Genomic DNA, 19,059 nt, shown 5'->3' with positions numbered 1-19,059 from the left:
AACAACATTCATTAGGAAGATTAATCTGTAATTTTCTTTCTTTGTTTTGCTCTTCCTGGTTTAGGTAATAACACCATATTTGTGTCATAGAAGAAATTTGGTAGGACCTATTCTTTGCCTATTTTTCCAAATAATTTGCATTGCAATGGAATTGTTCTTTAAATGTTTGGTAGAATTCACTTGTAAATCCATCTGGCCCTGGAGATTTTTTTCTAGGGAGTTCATTAATGGCTTGTCCAATTTCTTTATCTAAAATGGAATTATGAAATATTCATCCATTTCAATTAGATTGTCAGATTTGTTGGCATACAGTTGGGGGCAAAATAGAATCTAATTATTGCTTTAATTTCTTCACTGGTAGTAAGTTCACCTTTTTAATTTTTGATGCTGGTAATTTGTTTTTTTTTCCTTTCCTTTTCTAATCAAATAAACCAAAAATGTATTTACTTTTTTTTCATAAACTTAGAAGTTTTATAATACTGTATATTGTCATGTTGCTTTACAAAAAAGATCACTTCATCTCACAATTGCACAAACATAAGCAAATATTTCTCCACAATTTCATCCCCAAGACTGAATTTTATCACTTTGTATTATTTGTCATTTTTTTTTTTTTTTTTTGGGCTGAAGCAATTGACATTAAGTGATTTGGTCACACAGCCAGGAAGTATTAAGTGTCTGATGTCAGATCTGAATTCAGATCCTCCTGACTTCAGAGCTGGTGCTCTATCTACTATGCCAACCAACTGCCCCCTATTTGTCAATTTGATGATTATAAAGGCAGTATCTCAAAATCGTTTAAATTTGCATTTATCTGATTAGTTTGGGCATTTTTCAAGTGGTTATTGACAGTTTGCTAAAGTATACACTTTAATGAGAAAAAGCTTCTTTTTTTCCTCTTCTTTGGCAAAAGTAGGTTTATTTAGGAGAAAAGGTTACAGACAAAAAGAAGAAATACAATAGACACCAGGAATATGAAATATAAAACAGTTGAGAGAGCATAGAAAGGGGATTTAAAAATTAATGATAGAAAAAATAAGTTCCTTAGTGGAACTCATAATTACTCAAGAGAAAGGTAAAACCCCATGAGGTTGTAGCATGCCCTTAGCTGGCAGGCTAAATCCTTAAAAAAAATTTTTTTCAGCCTTTGTACAAACAAAACTAATGCAAATAAGATTAGAAGGGAAGCAACAAACTGGGAAAACATTTTCACAGTTTAAGATTCTGGTAAAGGCCTCATTTCCAAAATATATAGAGAATTGACTCTAATTTATAAGAAATCAAGCCATTCTCTAATTGATAAATGGTCAAAGGATATGAACAATTTTCAGATGATGAAATTGAAACTATTTCCACTCATATGAAAGAGTGTTCCAAATCACTATTGATCAGAGAAATACAAATTAAGACAACTCTGAGATATCACTACACATCTGTCAGTTTGGCTAAGATGACAGGAAAAAATAATGATGAATGTTGGAGGGGATATGGGAAAACGGGGACACTGATGCATTGTTGGTGGAGTTGTGAACGAATCCAACCATTCTGGAGAGCAATCTGGAATTATGCCCAAAAAGTTATCAAACTGTGCATATCCTTTGACCCAGCAGTGCTACTACTAGGCTTATACCCCAAGGAGATACTAAAGAAGGCAAAGGGACCTGTATGTGCCAAAATGTTTGTGGCAGTCCTCTTTGTAGTGGCCAGAAACTGGAAACTGAGTAGATGCCCATCAGTTGGAGAATGGTTGAGTAAATTATGGTATATGAATGTTATGAAATATTATTGTTCTGTAAGAAATGACCAGCTTGGAAAAACTTACATGAACTGATGCCAAGCGAAATGAGCAGAACCAAGAGATCATTATATACGTCAACAACGATACTGTATGAAGATGTATTCTGATGGAAGTGGATTTCCTCAACAAAAAGAAGATCTAATTCAGTTTCAATTGATCAGTGATGGACAGAATCAGCTACACCCAAAAAAAGAACACTGGGAAATGAATGTAAACTGTTTGCATTTTTGTTTTTCCTCCCAGGTTATTTTTACCTTCTGAATCCAATTCTTCCTGTGCAACAAGAGAACTGTTTGGTTCTGTACACATATATTGTATCTAGGATATACTGTGACATATTTAACATGTATAGGACTGCTTGCCATCTGGGAGAGGAGGTGGAGGGAGGGAGGGAAAAAGTCGGAACAGAAGTGAGTGCAAGGGATAATGTAAAGAAAATTTTTTCAAAATAAAAAAAAAGAGAAGAAAAAAATTTTTTTTCATTTATTTATTTTTAATTTTTGTAAATTGTAGCTTTTTATTTTCAAAACATATGCATAGATAATTTTCAACATTCACCCTTGCAAAACCTTGGGTTCCAAATTTTTCCCTCCTTTCCTCTTATCCTCTCCCCTAGACGATAGATAATCCAATATATGTTAAACGTGCAGTTCTTCTATACATATTTCCACAATTATTATGGTGCACAAGAAAAATCAGATTAAAAAGGGAAAAAATGAGAAAGAAAACAAAGTGCAAGCAAAAACAATAAAAAAGGTGGAAAGACACTCAGTCCCCACAGCCTTCTCTCTGGATGCAGAAGGCTCTCTCCATCACAAGACCATTGGAACTGCAGGCGGCTAACTCCTAAATGGGATTGAGGGCCCTAAAAAGAAGTGGGGTCTGAGAAAGGAGACATCACAAAGTATAATGGGGTTAGGAGAGACATCACATGGCATGGGGGTGGGGTAAGGGCAAAGAATCCAGGAGATAAGAATGTCAGGGTGGACTGACCCAAGGAGGCTCAACGAAGCCACGGCCATAAGCAGATTTATAGAGGAAATTTTGCCTCTGGGACTTGACATAACTTGGGTTTCTAACTGGATTTCCTCCACAGAGGGTGGGAGTACCTTATTCCTGCCTGCTCCAGGGAAGAATTTCATCAGTGTCCAGTTTCTCTCTGCCAATCACATTTACCATTCAGGATCTCAATCATTTCCCCACTCTTTTAATTTGTTACAGAAATCTTTTGAAAAGTGGGTTAGAAAAAAAAAGTGGGTTGGGGTCCCCAAACAGAAGGGGGTCTAGCACACCAAAACTGAAATTTCAGGGGTTCAATCCTGGAACACTTGGTAAGTAGTGTCCAGAAACCGGGAGTGAAATAGAATTGGCTGTGGGGTTGAAGTTAAGACAGAGATGAGCTGGTCAGTCTGGTGACCTCTCAGGGATACAGTTGGTTACCAATAGCAGAGATTAGCACAGATCAGTTTGTACCTCCCTGGGAGCCCATTCAGACACTGGCTAGTATTTTGCTGGGGTCCAGTCGCTCCAACAATTTCTCTCCAAACAAATGAGGCCCAAAGTTCTTTGGGTTATGGATGATGATTTCCTCTTCTGAAACTACTTTCTGCTGAGAATGAGCTGAGTTATCCTACAGGGTCCCAATTTGGAGGGATGTTGAGGTAGAGAGGTGGGCTAGGAGATCGAAGTGCGTTATCCAGTGAGTTCTGAATCAGATCCCTGAAGCTGGTCCACACAGTTGAATGACAAAGTTTCAATTCTCATGGATTTATTTTGTTACCAAGCCTCATGAATTACCTTGGTAGAGCTGGAATGGATGGGTGAGTAGTATTACATCATGGCCATAATTTTCAAGCATAGGTCAGCAGTTTCAAGACTTTTCCCAGGATGTGCATATTTCTTTCACTTTCTGTCATCAAGCCCAATAAATTCTTGGGCATTCAATTTACCTTCACATTTGTTAAGTGTTTATTGCAGGCAGAAGAAGAGTTGGAAGCAAGAGAAAATGTCATCTTGCCCTAAGATAAAACTGCAGCTCTTTCTGAAATGTTACTTGCAGCTCTGATCATACTGCATCAGAGAAATAGAATTTCATTAAAGATGATAAAGGGATCAAGAGACTATCATATGAAGACAGATTTTTAAAGTTTCAGAATTCTATATTAGAAAGACAAAAGTTGAAGCATTGATGGTACAAGAAAAATTCAGGGTTTCTATTAAGCAATTTTAGGAGGTATTCCATGAGTTGAAGAGGGGTAAATTTGGGACTAACGAAATTTTTTAGAATAAAAAAAAGCACAAAATTCATGTTCATAAGAGGTAATACCCAAATAGATCTGTGATTTTGAGGATAATTGCAATGATACAAAATTCAGTGCCTTCCCATTGGGCTTCTTATACATCTTCCTGTGTTTGACTTAGAAGATCCACCCAATTTGCTAGTCTTCTTCATTTTCTCTTGACATTCCAATTATATCAGTAGAACACATGGACTTCCTATGGAGATTTTCTTCTCCTCATACATTCCTTCAATAATTCTTTTGAGTTGTTTATAACATTTTATAGCTTGTTCACACTCATCTTCCCATCATTTCTTAGGGAAAATTAATTTTAAACAGGAGATTGGCTTTTTAAGGCTGGCAGCTGTACGTTAGTGCCCAAAGAATATTGGTATGTTAAAAAAAATAGTTCGTTTGTTTTAGAAGTTTGAAGTTATTAAAGAAACTTTACAATTTCCTAAGGAAATGAAATCAAGAAATCATAGAAATTGAAACAAAACACAGGACGATTAGATCCTATCAGGCTAAAGGAAATGACAGTTTGGGGTTTTCTAACTTGCTGGAAGAGTCAAGGATAACAGCTGTCATCTACCAAGTGCCCTTGGCTCTGCATTCAGATGGCTCTGATGCTTGCTGTCAATGTGACTTTGGCCCAGTCAGTTTATTTTGCTGTTCCCAATTCTTCACATGTAAAAACAAGGAGTTAGATTAGGTGGGTGGGTGTCCAAGTTCCCTCCACCTCTAGGTCTGTGAATATTTACTTATTACAGGAGATTTGAAGGCGGCATTTTGATTGTAAGCTCCTTGAGAGCCAGGCCTCATGGCCCTGCAGGGTATCTATATGTAGTACAGTGGAGGTGTGTCATAAAAGTAGAAATAGTTCAGTTTAGAAATATTCAAGTGCTTACTAGGAGCTAGACAAAGGGCTGGAGGAGAGAGACGATAAATAAAGTGAGCTCTACTCAGAGAAGTGACATTCTAAAGGGAGAGATCAGTACCAAGAACTTCATGTCGAGTGATGGAAGAGAGGGAGGGCACTACTCTAGGCCTGGAACAGCCAATGCAGTTGGAAGGGAGCAGCATGGGTGAAAGGAGAACGGTCATCATGGCTAATTCGCCAGTCGAAAGAACTGATTCTTAGCCACAGCCATCCGTGACTTCCAAGAATTTGCCCAGAGAAAGAATTTGAAGACTTTCACCCATCAAATGAACAGTACTATAAAATAGGATTTAAGTTTGTACCAAATAGGGGGGGTCAGACATTAAGGGTCATTGGAGTTTGGATGAAGGAATCTTGGGAGACAGATGGTCAAAGACTTCAAGAGACAGATGAAGTCTTTGGAAGTTGCCTGAGGATTCAACTGGGTAGAAGACGGAAGTGGGGAATCCAGCAGAAAAAGCACAGTAAGCAGAGGCCAGCATGTGAAGCACTGTCAGTTGGACAGGCCAGAGGTTTCTTCTGGCACACATGTGGCGCCTTCTATGTATGAATGCTGGGTACATTTGACCCAGTGGGCACTTGGACTCTCAGACGGTCCTGAGAAGACCAGAATATAGGTACATTTTACCTTAATCTCCAAGTCATTTTGAGCCTTGGGATTCCAAAAAAAGCCACCTTGAAAACACTGATCCACCATTGCTGACAGATTCCAATGACTGCACACTAATCTCAGAAAATTTCTCCCTTTCTTTATCTGCCTCCTAACAGAATCTCTCACTTCCCTCTTCTGCCTACCTTGTCAGCCTTATTTCACCTGGATTCATTTCTTTCTTTACCCTCAAGAGGCTTTGGACCCCCAGATCTTTTAAAGGGGCATGAATCCCTGGATAAACACCTGGTAATTAATTGACATAGAGCTTTGGAGAACTTTTTATTGTTTAAAAGTCATAATTGAAGCTTCAAAAAACATACAACCCAACGTGTCCCACCCCCATACCCCTCTCCCCAGAGGAGAACATGGGGTTGCCCCCTCCAATCCTGCTGGCCAGGACCCTGCCCTGGGGAGCCTGCCTGCCTGCCTGCTCTCCATCTGCCAGGCCATCGGCTGGAGAGAGGCTCTGTGGTCTGGTGGGGGCCAGTCCCCATCCCCCATCCCTGCACATGCACAGTCTGTGAGACACTGTGGGGAGGAGGCTCTCTGGAAAAGGGGGGCCACAGAGGGGGAAGACAGAGCCAGCCCCCACTCACCCCTATCCCTCCCCAGCTGCCCCTTTCAAGGGAAGCTGTCATCGTCATCTTCAGCCATCTCTTTAGCAAACTCCAGATCCTGCTGCTCTCGCTCACGCCGCTCCTGGAGAAAAGGGGTCAAGTGATCAAGTTCTTGGGCTGTGTGGAATCACTCCTTCCTCTCCCAACTAATAGCTTATTAGTTATTAATGAATAGCTAATAATGAGACTGCACCCTGAGGGTAGCAATTCCAATTATCCCCCAATATTTGTGACTCTCTTCACTCTGCAAGGCTTTTCACTATCCAAGATATAAGGGCTTACCTCTGCAGACTCGAGGTCCTTGTTGTAAGATTTGGGAGGGAACCTCATAGCCTAAAGGGAGAGATGGTCAAAGGTTAATTAAGATTCCTGAGGCTGAACCAAGTTTATAATAAATCTAGTATTTTTCAATTATGTCACTTAAGAGAGATAAAAAGACTGACATACTGATGGAGTGTGAGGTACATCTGGACCCTTGAATTCTAATTCTGGCAGTTATACCTGCTAGTCAATAAAATGTAAGCTTTCCAGAAATCAGTCTCACATTTGTGTTTTTACTTCCAGGGCCTTGCATGTAGCTTATTAAATTCTTACTGTGTTGCAAATATTGTATTACTTTATGTAAATCATTTAAGGTCTATGGGCCTTAATAACTTGTTTATCTGTAAAATAAAAAAGTTGGATTAGATGACCATGAAGGGTTCTTTTAGCTCAAATATCCCAGTTTTTGTACCTGAGCTGGGACTAGGGAGCATTTACCCAATCTATCCTGAAAGCACATGGAAAATGAGTATTTCAAAGAGACTGCTGGCTTCCTGGCATCAGTTCCCATTGCAAACCTCAGGATGCTCACCTTGACAGACATATTGTGGATGTCTAGACAGAAGGAGATACGCTGGTGGAAGGCCAACTGAGGCTCTCGGGTAGAATAAATGTCGATCATCTCCTTGGACTGGACATATCCCTTTTCGTGATTGATGCTAGCCTCTATGACACCATCCCGGATGGCCTATATACCCCCCCAGCAAGAACAAAAGGAATCATCAGAAAGATCTTTTAAATCCCCACAGCCTTCTGCTTTCATGTTCCCATAGTATTCTCTCATTTTGTTTCTGTCTGGAAAAAAGTCAAAGAATCCACTTGACTACGTTGGAACAACTACTGCAGTTCCTCCCCAGGAAAAAGTGAGAATGCTGAAGACTATTCACCTTTCTTCCCTGTCCCCCAACCTTTAGGAAGATAATGAGTTGGGCCACAGTTTGGTCTCTGACTCATTCCCACCTTGGCAACAATGAACTCTGCATCCTCTGGGCTATCCAGCTGCAGCTTCTGGGCAATGTCAGCCAGGGAGATTCGGGAGTAGGAGAGGCTGATCATGCGCACACCTTGGAGAGGAAGGGGTAGAATGAGCACAGGCCTCACCCCCGGCCCCCTGCCCGTCTCAGCACAAGCTCCTTCACCAAACCTCCAAACCTGCATCCATACCTGTTTTAATCACATTGTGTCGCAGTCGTATGATCAAGGTGTAGGTCCCATCTGCCTGAAACTTTTCCCCAAACTGATCCAGGACCAGATTGAACTTCGCTAGATTTCCTGTCCTGACAGCTGAGAAGAGACAAGAAAAGTTGGAATGAGGAAGGAGGGGCTCAGATCAAAACAAGACTTCCAGGGGCCCAGGCTGGCCCAGCCCTACCTTGGGTCAAAAGGAAGTAGGGCATGAGGGAGCGCTTGAGTGAGGGCTGACGGAACTGTAGTCGGTCTGGGATCTCCCCTAAGAGCAGCTCCACCACAATAAGCAACTTGTGCACCTGGGGAAGGAACGGAGAAATGAAAGCTACAATTTTCAAGTGAGAAATGCTGGGCGGCAGCTTAGTGCCACCAGGGGTGGGAATGAGAAAAGTGCCAGGGAGTTAGTGGCATCCTGCTTTGGAAGCAAACGTTAAGAACCTCAGGCACACAAATCAGCTCCAATGGAGCAGTAATGAATTGAACCAGCTGCACCCAGCAAAAGAACTCTGGGAGATGACTATGAACCACTACATACATGAACACTACAATCCCTCTATTTTTGTCTGCCTGCATTTTTTTATTTCCTTCACAGGCTAATTGTACACTATTTCAAAGTCTGATTCTTTTTGTACAGCAAAAGAACAGTTTGGACATGTATACTTACATTGTATTTAATTTATGGTTTAACATGTATTAGTCAACCTGCCATCTGGGGGAGAGGGTGAGGGGGGGGAAGGGAAAAATTGGAATAAAGGGTTTTGCAATTGTCAATGCTGAAAAATTACCCATGCACATATCTTGTAAATAAAAAGCTATAATAAAAACTCAGGAAAAAAAAAAGAAAAAAAAAAGAACCTCAGGCACCTAGGACCTGCCTATCTCTCAACTTAATTTCAGGTGGCCACAGGAAGTTTTCTAGCCCATGCTGATTTGAGATGAAAGTTCTATGTTCCCATCTCCCATCTATATGGTTGCTCAGCACTTCACTCTTGTTCAGAGAGAGTGAAACAGTTGCCCTCAAGACCACATGGCAGTGGCAGGGACATCAAAACTCAGGAGGTTTAGAGACTTGCTATTTGCAAGGCAAATGGGCTGGTAGCTTAGGGTGTCAGAAAATTGGGAAGGCTACAGGTGGGGAGTTGGATCTGGGGGCACAAGGAAAAGGTGGCCAAGCTAGAAGGTGTCAGCTAGGGAATGGGGACAAATAAAGACAACTTTAGTAGATTAAAGGCCATAAATGTGATCCCCTGGATGTCAATGTGGGATGAAATTGGAGACTGAAGGACAGGAGCTGAAGTTCTGAGGCATCTGGGAAAGGCCTATGGAATGGGTAGAGAGTAAGGGTGGTGTCATAAAGCAGCAGCCCAGGCTTTAGAAAAGTTCAATGCTGACTATCTGTATCTCCCTTAAATGAATTTAAATAACTTTTTTTTCCCTGATTAAAGTTTTATATTTACCATTTTAAAAATGAGTTATTAAACATTTTTGTTCTATTTAATGAGTCTGATTTTAAGTTGCTTTTTATTTGTCTGTGAATCTTAACTAAAATTATCACTGCCAGTGGAAATTGAAAGAAAAAGTTTCCCCTTCTTGCTTCTAGTGCAGGGCCACAAGAGATGGGCAAAGCAGAAAGCCGCTATAGGAGGAGCAGACCCCAGCATGTGACCCTTGTGCATGTGAGAAGTGGACAGGAGTCCACTGATTTGGACTTTTTCAATGTACCGATCAGTTGTGCTGATTTTTTTTGTCTAAGAAACAGAAAATATGCATAAAAATTTAGTTAAAACAACAACTCTCTGTTCCTTTGTTATCTGAAGAATCTGGAGGGGTACCTGAGAAGGTGGCTTCACGACTCATTAGATGAATGACTTCATTTGGAGTCACATATCTTGCCCCTCCCATCTCCCTCTAATCATGTACAATTATTTTCCTTTTGTTTCACCCCATGGTCTATTACCCCTATGTTTAATGATGTTAAAAGCTAAAATTCTGTAGTTGGCTGTAGCTTGTAAAGAAACTTTAAATATTTCTATTTTTGATATTAAGCTGTCTGGTACTTCTGCACCTCTCCTTCCTTATGAAACATTTTCTCTAACTTCTCTCTCAGCCTGTCAAAATTTTACTCACCCTACCAGGCCTAACTTCCCCATAAAGCCTTCTTTGGAGGTAGTCTTCTGTCTATGCAACTCATGTTGGACTAGCTTATATGATCTTATTTGATCCTCACAACAATCTAGAATAAGACTCTCTATAAACAGTCTATAAACTGCATAACTTATATACTTATAAATTGTATAACATATACTTATAAACTATAACTTATAAACTTAAAAGATGTATAAAATCTCATTTTCTAGAAGTACACTGTATAAACCTCATTTTACTGATTAAGAAATTAAGGTTCAGGAACTTGCACAAAGGTACAGGCTGGTTAGTGGCAGAGTTGAAAACTGAACCCAAATCTTCTAACTCCAAGTTTGGAGTTACCTCAGGGTAAGGACCATGTCTTACACTTCTATATCTCCTAAAGTGCAATGAACACAAGCACCAAATATCTGTCGATTGCTGAAGAGCTTACAAGGCCAAATTTACTCCCAATTTGGGTCAGGTTAGTATCAGAGAAAAATTACCCTGGCCATTGAGTACACCTCTAGATTAGGCCAATAATCTCACAAGAACATCAGCCTGGTCAGTCCTGATCCAAGTAAGGATCTATGACTGGATTACAGCAAGTAGAATAAATGGCTCCAAACCTATTTCTCAATAATTATGAATCAGGAACGGCATCCTAAAATGCCTTTAAAACATAAGTTTCTTCAAATAAATAAATAAATGTGTGTGTGTCTATAATATGTATAATTCCCCCAGTACAGTGTTTTATATTAAAAATATTTACTAAAACTATTTACTAAAACTTTAAGTGAAGACATGGGGGACAATCAAGAATAAAGGAAAAAGGGGAGAGAAGAGATGGAGGAAGGAAGGAGAGATGCTGCTTCTTACTGTCTGTTTGAAGCCAACGGCTGTGTGCTGGGGGGCCTTGCGCAAAGCATTGGTCATCGTTCTTCGGGCCTCTGAGTATTCCAGCTGGATGGCTTTGATTCGCCCTGCATATACGGGGGAAAAAAGAGGGAGAGCATGAATTACTTAAGAATCATCCCTCCTCTGATCCAAAGCCTGTAAAGTCCTTAACTGAACCCTCTCCTCCCATGCCCCCACTACGGAACACCCCAGCAGGAATGCCCCTCTCCTGACAGAAGTCTGGCATGTCCCCACAGCTCCCTCTAGAGAGTGGGTTAAGGATCCTCTTACTCACCTGTGTAGTAGAGGTACCTTGCCCACTCATTGTTGTTGGCTTGCTCAGGGAACACGGACTTGGACACCAATTTCTCAGCCTGGTCATACAGGCTGTAATGCAGGTAGTTTCGCAAAAGGAGGTTAAGCAGAGTGGCCTGGCCATCTGCATCATGCCTAAGGGTGGCCGTCCGTAACCGGGCATGCAGGAAGCTGCAGGGAGAGAGTCTGTGAGTGCGGGCTACATCAGTTCTTCTAACTTTTCCCTTTTAGTACAGATACATATAGTTTACTCCTCCTCACATCTCCTATGTGTTGCCAGGCACCTTCCAAATAAAACTGAAAGGCAGCGGTCATATTTCCTTTGGTTTCTGACAGCCTTGCTCCTCAGACTCCCTTCCTCTGGATAGAACACAGTTCTATCCAAAAATAACAATCTGTGGTCTCAACAGACTAAAAGGCAGGCAGACCAGCAGCCCAGAAAGTGGTGGCCAGATATGGACCCAAATCCCAATTCCTGTCTCTCCCTAAGTCCCTAAGTCCCAGGCTAGTGATCCACCTTAGGGAGGTCCCAAGTTGTAGAGATCACAGATCCTTTGCCTTGTCACACACCAGTGCTCTGACTGTTGATTAACTTCACAGCCCGGTCACAGGTCCCCTTACCTGCGCACCACATCCAGCTTGTCTAAGAACTCATAGACACGGGCATGGTAATAATAACACTTTGCTGCCACCAGGTCCAGGGCTCGGCGGTTCTGGGTACTGATTTTTTGCATGAGGTCATCAGAAACTCTTTGGGCCTAGGAAGAGAATAAAAAGAACTATGTGTATATGTATGTATGTATTATATAGCAGTATAATCTAGGACAGACAGAAGTCTGTCCTAAGCATTTACAGCTTCTCCAGTCCTAGAACCTGGCTACTACTCTTTTGTTCCTTGTGCTCCAGAAGAATGATGGCAGGACTGTATACTTGTGGCTAGAAGACTCTAATAAATACTATCAATAAGGTATCAACCTCAGTAAACGGCTCTACCTCTCTCAAAAAGCAGGGGATGATCGGCAACTGCCTCTTAAATAATTACATTAACGTTTGCGCAGGATGGCAATAATGGATACTCCCTTGGTGGAAAGTTAAGGGAATAACAACAATGGAGTATCAATAAACTATAAAGTGAAAAACAATTCTTAAAGACCTAATGGTCAATAATTTTTCCAGTCATTCTACATATCCTATACAGTTTGTTCCAAAATCTCTCATGCCAGTACACTTCAAATAGCAATACTTGTTGGATCACGTTCACCATCACTGTACCCCGCTTAATACCTCTTTGTAGCGCTTGCTGTTCATCAGGTAGATGACCATCAGGAGCTGGAGATATGCCTCCACTTCAGGTAAGAGAGGGGCTGAGGCAGCTTTTCCTGTCCTGGGGCGGAACTGCAAATCTGCTTCTGTATCCATGGGCTAGGAAAAAGAGATTAATGCCAGTTAGGAAGTGCCCCAATCAAAATTAGTCACTCAATCAACAGATAAGTGCTTTCCAATGTGCTCAGCACTTATTAGATTAGACATATAAGTTACATTTCTAAATTTCAAAAGCTTACAATTTAGCAGGAGAAACAAAAATGCCATGTATAAAAGCACATGGGAAAGATTACAATTAATTGCTAAATTATGAGACAGACATGAAATATAAACTATCTGGACCTTCTGAAGTCATAAAGCAGCAGCTAATTGTTTTGAGGGGGAAAATGGAAATGGTAAATTGCCTTTTTTGGGGAGAGGTAGGAAGAAGTTTCCCTATCTCATCCAGGTTGGAAATGCAATAGGCTCTATTCTACTACTGACTGGTACAGGAAATTTGACCTGTTCCATTTCTGACCTGGGCCTCTTTGCCTTTGGACAAACCCACTTCAAGGGGACTCACCATATTGGTGCTGATCTTAGTGTGGACATTTAACTGTCTTGGTCTGCTGCAACTCAAAACTGCTACCTCAAGTGATCTACCAGCCTTGGCCTCCCCAACTTCAGGGATACTGGTATGTACTGCCATGCCTAGTTTATACGCTCTGCACAGATCTAAGTCACTATGGTGGTTGAAGACCATAAATATTTATGATATTCTACTTTGTTCAAAAATTCCCACAACATATTTAGAGATGTTAAGACTCATTAAAATTTGAGAAAATTATTTTGTAACCCTTCCTTTTCAGTTCTTCTGGGAAAAAAAGTTGTTTTTCCATTATTACATCACTGCATTTTCTTGGCTTTCACATCTAGTGCTATGAATATCAATAACTTTTAGAAACAGGAAACCACTAAGTAATTGGGATAAAAATCTAGGACTTGGACTAGACTTTGAAGGATAGGTTAATATGTGGATAAGGGAGAGCTCTGGGTGGTTAGGGAGACTAAAAGTAAACAGAGATAAGGATGTTCCATGGGACAATAAGAACCTTAATCATACAAAAAGTCCTCTTCTGGTCAAAGAAAGGGGACTGTAAGGCTGAAAAAAGGGTATTTCCATGATTAACTGAAAGTGTTACTGAGACATTAATTGTTCAAGCAGAACTTTTCCCTTCACCTCTTCACACTGTGTATTTAGGACAATAAGGGACCAGTTAAAATCAAGGATGAGAGCAGGATGCAGGTGTTGACCTGGTCATGGAGATCTGCAGGGAATAAAGTCTGCCCGATATACACTCCTTATGATGGTCTGACCCACTCACCTCTTCCAAGAAGGCGAGTAAGAAATCACGGGTAGCATTACAGGAGGTGAAAAAGCCAAGAACAGCCTTGTAGAGAACATAGGGATTGAGACGGCGAGAAGTAGAAGGTAGCATCCGAAGGGCCCGCAGTACAAAGCGGGGTTCCTTGCCTGACACGGCCTTCTCCAGCTGCTTCACATGCTCCTTGATGTCTGTGGAGGACCAGAGAATTAAAGGCATCTTTTACTCCCCCACTCTAACTCACAGCTTGCCCTTCTGCCCCCAAGTCTTATGCCAAAGCACTAATCAGTACCTTAGGCTCCTGGGAAAGTTTCTTAGGACTCTCCTTTACAGTAGGAGTTGCAACCTTATTAGTCCTGAGTGTGACTAGTGGGGTTGTAGAATGTTTATCAATACCTTGTTTGCAATTCTAAAGCACAGCCAAAAGACAAGGGAAAAAATGAAGATGGGGCAACAAAAGGACAAAAGAAAAGAAGGGGGCAGAGGAGTGAAAATCAAATAATTCATTTGATGATGCCAATTTAATAACCAATGTCATCAATAACTACTCAGTGGCACTCGTGCTAAAGAGACTATCTTAAATAGAATTTCAGAGAGCATAAACCCATACATAAGATAAGCATCCTGGTACAATCCTGCCACTGATGACACTTGATATGTGCCCAGGGGCAAGTCATTAACCTATGAAATCTCCCAACAACTTTCTAGAACTCTGAGTTATAGAAAAGTTGGCTTGAATCTGTTAAATTAAGTTTCCTATCTATGAAACCACAGGCCTAATTTTAAAATCAACATATCATTAGGAAGAAATTTCTGACTTGGCAATGCTTAGAAGAGCTCAGAACTGCCACCACCATAAAAGTACCAATTGTAAGCACAAATGCATCAATACCAATGTTTCTGGAAGACCAGCAGTGGAAAAGGAGAGCAAAACTCAAACTTTTCGGTCCCTTTTTTTCTTAAAAATTATCACGGATCCCTCTTAAAAAGCTTTTATCTGACTTTAATGTACTGATAGTCACCATATTGAAAACCTAAGTATTTTCATGAAAAGTTTTGCTTGGTAGGGTACGGGGATTCCCAGTCCCCTTTTCTCTCCAGGGGCCTTTAAGACTGAAGACAGTTCACATTGGTTCAAAAGACAGATAGCCTCATACCCATGGAATACGTGTGAAAGTATACCCCAAGAAGGGGTATCTGAGGCAATGTTAAGGCTACAAAGATATCTCGCAGCTATTAAGGCATTTACACAAAACAGCTCTTCTACGAGGACAAGGCAAATGGGGCGGAGAAGCCGAGAGCTTGAAACCTTGGGAAGAAAGAGAAGAGCGTACAAGAAAGGAGGTGGGGTAGGACCCCCACTCCCCAACCAAGAAAGTCCCAAATGGCTGGTGGGTCTGTGTGTGTAACAGTAGGGAACCTGATGCCGGATGGACTTGGAGCAGAAGACGAGGAAGTGGGAAAGAGGAGCACAGCTTTCACTGTACCGGCCTGCCCAAAGCCATCCGGACGCGGAGGCGCCCAGATGCATGCACGGAGGGGTCCCCGCAGATGTCACGTCCACCCCGGGCCGGCCTCGGGGTGGGGACGGCAGAAAGACCCCTTTCTGCGGGGGCCTGGGGAGTGGTGGAAAGAATCCCGAGGTGATACTGGAGAAGGTGCGCGGGGAGCCCGGGCGGCTAGGGAGGGGACCCCGTCCCGGCTCTGCCGCCCGTCCCGGCTCTGCCGCCCCCCCCCCCCACCCCTCCGCAGCAGGCGCGGCCCGGACCCGGACCCTCACCCTCCAAGGTGACTGTGTCCAGCTCCCGCTGAGAGCGCTCTGCCAAGGCCGCCCTGCCCTCGCCTTCCCCGGCTGCTCCGCCGGTCGCCCCCTCCTCCTTCATTTCTACATCCAGGGGGGCCGCCGGGGGGGGCGGCGGCGGCGGTGGGGGGGGCGGCTCTTGCTCTCCTCCGCCGGGAGGCTGCTTCGCCTTGTCGGCGCCGCGGCGCCGCGCTGAGCCCTCTTGCTTCATGACGCCCGGAGTCCCGGGGCGCGGCCTAGTCCGGGGGGCCGGAGCCGGGGCCTCTCGTGAGCGCTCGCGCCGGGGACCGGGGGCGCCGGACGGGGCCTGTGTGCGCGCGCGGGCTCGCGTCCTGGCGCACGATGACGGAGCAGCTGCAAACCCTTCCCCGGCGTTGGGGCTTCTGGGACTTGCCCAGGCCCAGGGGGCCGATAGCCGAGTAGGAACAGGGGGAAGCAATCAAGCACCGAGCTGCAGGCCTGAGGCTGACGTAACGAGAGAGAGGTGGAGGATCGGGGAGGAGCCAATCTGCGGCTTCCCGCCCCGCCCCATCCTGCCGCCAGCTCGGAGTTGGTTTGTTTATTTTGTTTATTTTCCTCTCCAGTGTACTCTCCCGTGCTTGTCCACCAGGGGTCACCTTAGGCTCAAACTGAAACCCCTTCGCTCCTCCACTCTCCTCTCATCTCTCTTGTCAAATTAGGTACGGCCAGTGGTGGCGCTCATCTCAAATAGGCCACGGGTGGCCGGGCATGCTTCTCACTGGCTCTTCGGCCTCCGCGAGATGCGCCTGCGTGTCCGTCTGTCAACTGCCGTGGTTCCCGCGGCGCGGCGCGAGAGTGGGCTAGGCCCCCGGGGAGAGGAGTTGAAGACGCAGGACGAGCGAGGGGAGAAGGCGAGAAGCAGGGGAAGAAGCACAAGCCGGGGCGACGGAGCGGGGCGGGAAGAATGCTGGGGGTCGGCCATGAAATGGGGGAGGGGAGGGCCCTGTGCCAATTGGAAGACGCCTCTCCTCGCAGGGTTCGGGGACTCGGGAGTGGTTGCGGGTCGCGGGCCAGGGCCCCGGGGCGGGGAGCTCACAGGAGGGGCCCAGGGACCAAAGCTGGAGGGCGCGCAGAAGCGGTCTGCGACGGCGCGCACTTGTAGGGACCGTGCTTGGGCTCGGACTGGAGTCTGCGTTTCTCCTGGCCGCCGGTCCCCTAGAGAGAGTCCTTCTCTCACTAGCTGTCTAGAGAACGGATTCGCTGAATTTTAAAGCTGGCCATAATGGACTCTCCAGAGATTGCTTAGTCTGGGGATTTTTAACGTGGAGTCCGGAGGAAGGTTTCAGAGGAGAGCTTGTGAACTTGGATGGGAAAAACAATTTATTTTTATTTTTATAATTTTATAACAAATTTATTTTAAATTATCTATTATGAACTAGATAACATGTAGGATGTTAATTACATTACAAAATATCTTGTAATTTTCCTTGATAATTTCTTGAAATATGATGTCTATACATCTTTATCATAAATTTCAATTAGTTCACTAATTCTTTTTTCCCCTTTTTAAATAAATATATTTATTTAAAAAAATAAAATAAAATATCTTGGTATAATATGTTGATTGTGATGTATATTGGAATATATTGACTATAATGTGATTAAATAGATATAATTAGAATTTGAAATTGAACATTTCCTTTAATTATGAACGTAGGTGACAGACCTGAGCAGTCTATATAGGCCTCACCAGATTCCTACATCACAGTTAAAAGATTAAGAAGCCTGGTCTATTCCAACTCTTATTTTGCAGAGAAAAGAAAGGAGATTGAGAAAGAGACGTGATTTTTCTGGTTCACTTCAAATCCAGTGTTCTATTATACATTATGTTCCCCATCACCAAGAATCCCTTACACAAAAGAAGGTCTCCTGAACCTGGTTTTTCAGAGTCCAAGGAGAGAAATCTTCCGATTTGTAGTATTTTTGTGTATATTGTCCGTATAATCCTTTGGCCCAGAGTCCATAACAACTGGGCTCATATGAACCAAATCTAGTCTTGGGAGTCTTAGTCTCATACTCTTGAAATAAATCCCCAAAACAAAGCTTAAGTACAGCTTGAGTCTTAAGTATCCCTCAAATCTATGTGTCTATCCCTGATTTCTTCTTGGGCACTCAAGCTATTAAAAGCACACTGAGTGTGGATGGTTAGATGTTTCACTCCACAGAAAATGGGTAAGATGAAAAAGACTGAAGCCCAGGAATTGACCTAGAAACATAAAGCACTCAAATAGCCTTTTAAACTCCCTCTGTTATTGACCATATTTCCTGGTCACAATCACAGAACTCCAGGCATTCTTTTTGATGTTTAGTTGGTGGAAACTGGATGAGCTACTCAGGAAGAGGCTGAATCAACTCAAGGTTTCTTCAGTGCCTACACTTGTAGATAATTTGGCTACTATGACTAAGAAAATCTTTTCCTAATTGTTTATGACTCAGTCTCATTTTGTTTTAGTATCCCACATACACTGGGCCCAATCTAGGCATTGGTTGGAGTCTAGGTCTGCCCCAAACACACTGTGAGATAAGCCCACTTTGGGGGTGAGTGAACAAGTAGCAACCTGTCCTGTCTGAGCAACTCTGAATCTGGGCAGGTAGGGAAGGTCTAGATTTCCTGGTCCTCAGTTTCTGGGGTTTCTTATGTTGTTTTTTAATAAGCATTTATTAAGCTTTCACATTGTACTAATCATTGTGCTTTACAATTATTTAATCCTCACCATAATCCTGTGAGATGAGTGCTATTGGTTGTTTTTGTTTTTGTTTTTTTGCTGAGGCAGTTGGGGTTAAGTGACTTGCCCAGGGTCACATAGCCAGGAAGTGTTAAGTGTCTGAGGCCAAATTTGAACTTGGGTCCTCCTGACTTCAGGGCTGGTGCTCTATCCACTGATGGATGCTGTTGTTATCCCTCTTTCATAGCAGAGAAAACCTGAAGCAGGAAGAGATTAAGTGACTTGCTCAGAATCATACCACTAATAAGTATCTCATACTGGATTTGAATTCAAGCCTTTCCTGTCTCCAGGTTCAGTAATATATCTACTGTTCCTCCTAGTTTTAGTCATCCTTTTTCTTCTCCAAAAGACTTGCTTTTGAAAAAAAAAAAATCTCCAGTTGGATCAATGAGTGAATTCTTGAACTTGAGATCTTCTCTAAGTCAGCACACAAAATCAGGAAAGTTACAGCTATGTGGGGAAGTAATAAATAGAAAAGAACAAAATGTATAAACAGGAAATAATGGGCAAGGGAAAGAAAGATACCAACAAATGATGGAGATCAGGAAAAATCTTTTGAAGGAGGTAGCCCTTGAGTTATATGTGGAAGGAAGTTACAGATTCTAAGAAGGGAAAGAAAGGAGGGAGTGCCTTCCAGATATGAGGTATAGTTTGGATATGGGCACAAAAATGGAAAATTGTGCAGGAGGAATA

The 19,059-nt window shown here is 42.8% G+C and overlaps 1 protein-coding gene across 1 annotated transcript; it reads right to left on the bottom strand.

The window, feature by feature from the left end:
- Positions 1 to 5,935: 5,935 nt before the first annotated feature.
- PSMD3 (proteasome 26S subunit, non-ATPase 3) lies at positions 5,936 to 16,017 on the bottom strand. Its single transcript, XM_031966209.1, has 12 exons — positions 15,599 to 16,017; positions 13,819 to 14,009; positions 12,416 to 12,553; positions 11,753 to 11,889; positions 11,112 to 11,302; positions 10,799 to 10,902; positions 7,980 to 8,094; positions 7,772 to 7,891; positions 7,568 to 7,671; positions 7,140 to 7,295; positions 6,569 to 6,619; positions 5,936 to 6,368 (listed from the first exon to the last, which is right to left on the bottom strand). Exons 1-12 carry the CDS (start codon positions 15,828 to 15,830, stop codon positions 6,291 to 6,293), a joined length of 1,617 nt encoding a protein of 538 aa, XP_031822069.1. The 5' UTR covers positions 15,831 to 16,017; the 3' UTR covers positions 5,936 to 6,290.
- Between the last annotated feature and the right edge of the window lie 3,042 nt (positions 16,018 to 19,059).

The sequence above is a fragment of the Sarcophilus harrisii genome, chromosome 4 (genome assembly GCF_902635505.1).
Source record: "Sarcophilus harrisii chromosome 4, mSarHar1.11, whole genome shotgun sequence".
Taxonomy (NCBI): domain Eukaryota; kingdom Metazoa; phylum Chordata; class Mammalia; order Dasyuromorphia; family Dasyuridae; genus Sarcophilus; species Sarcophilus harrisii.
Note: the sequence above shows the minus strand (reverse complement) of the source record. Positions and strands in the feature narration are given on the sequence as shown.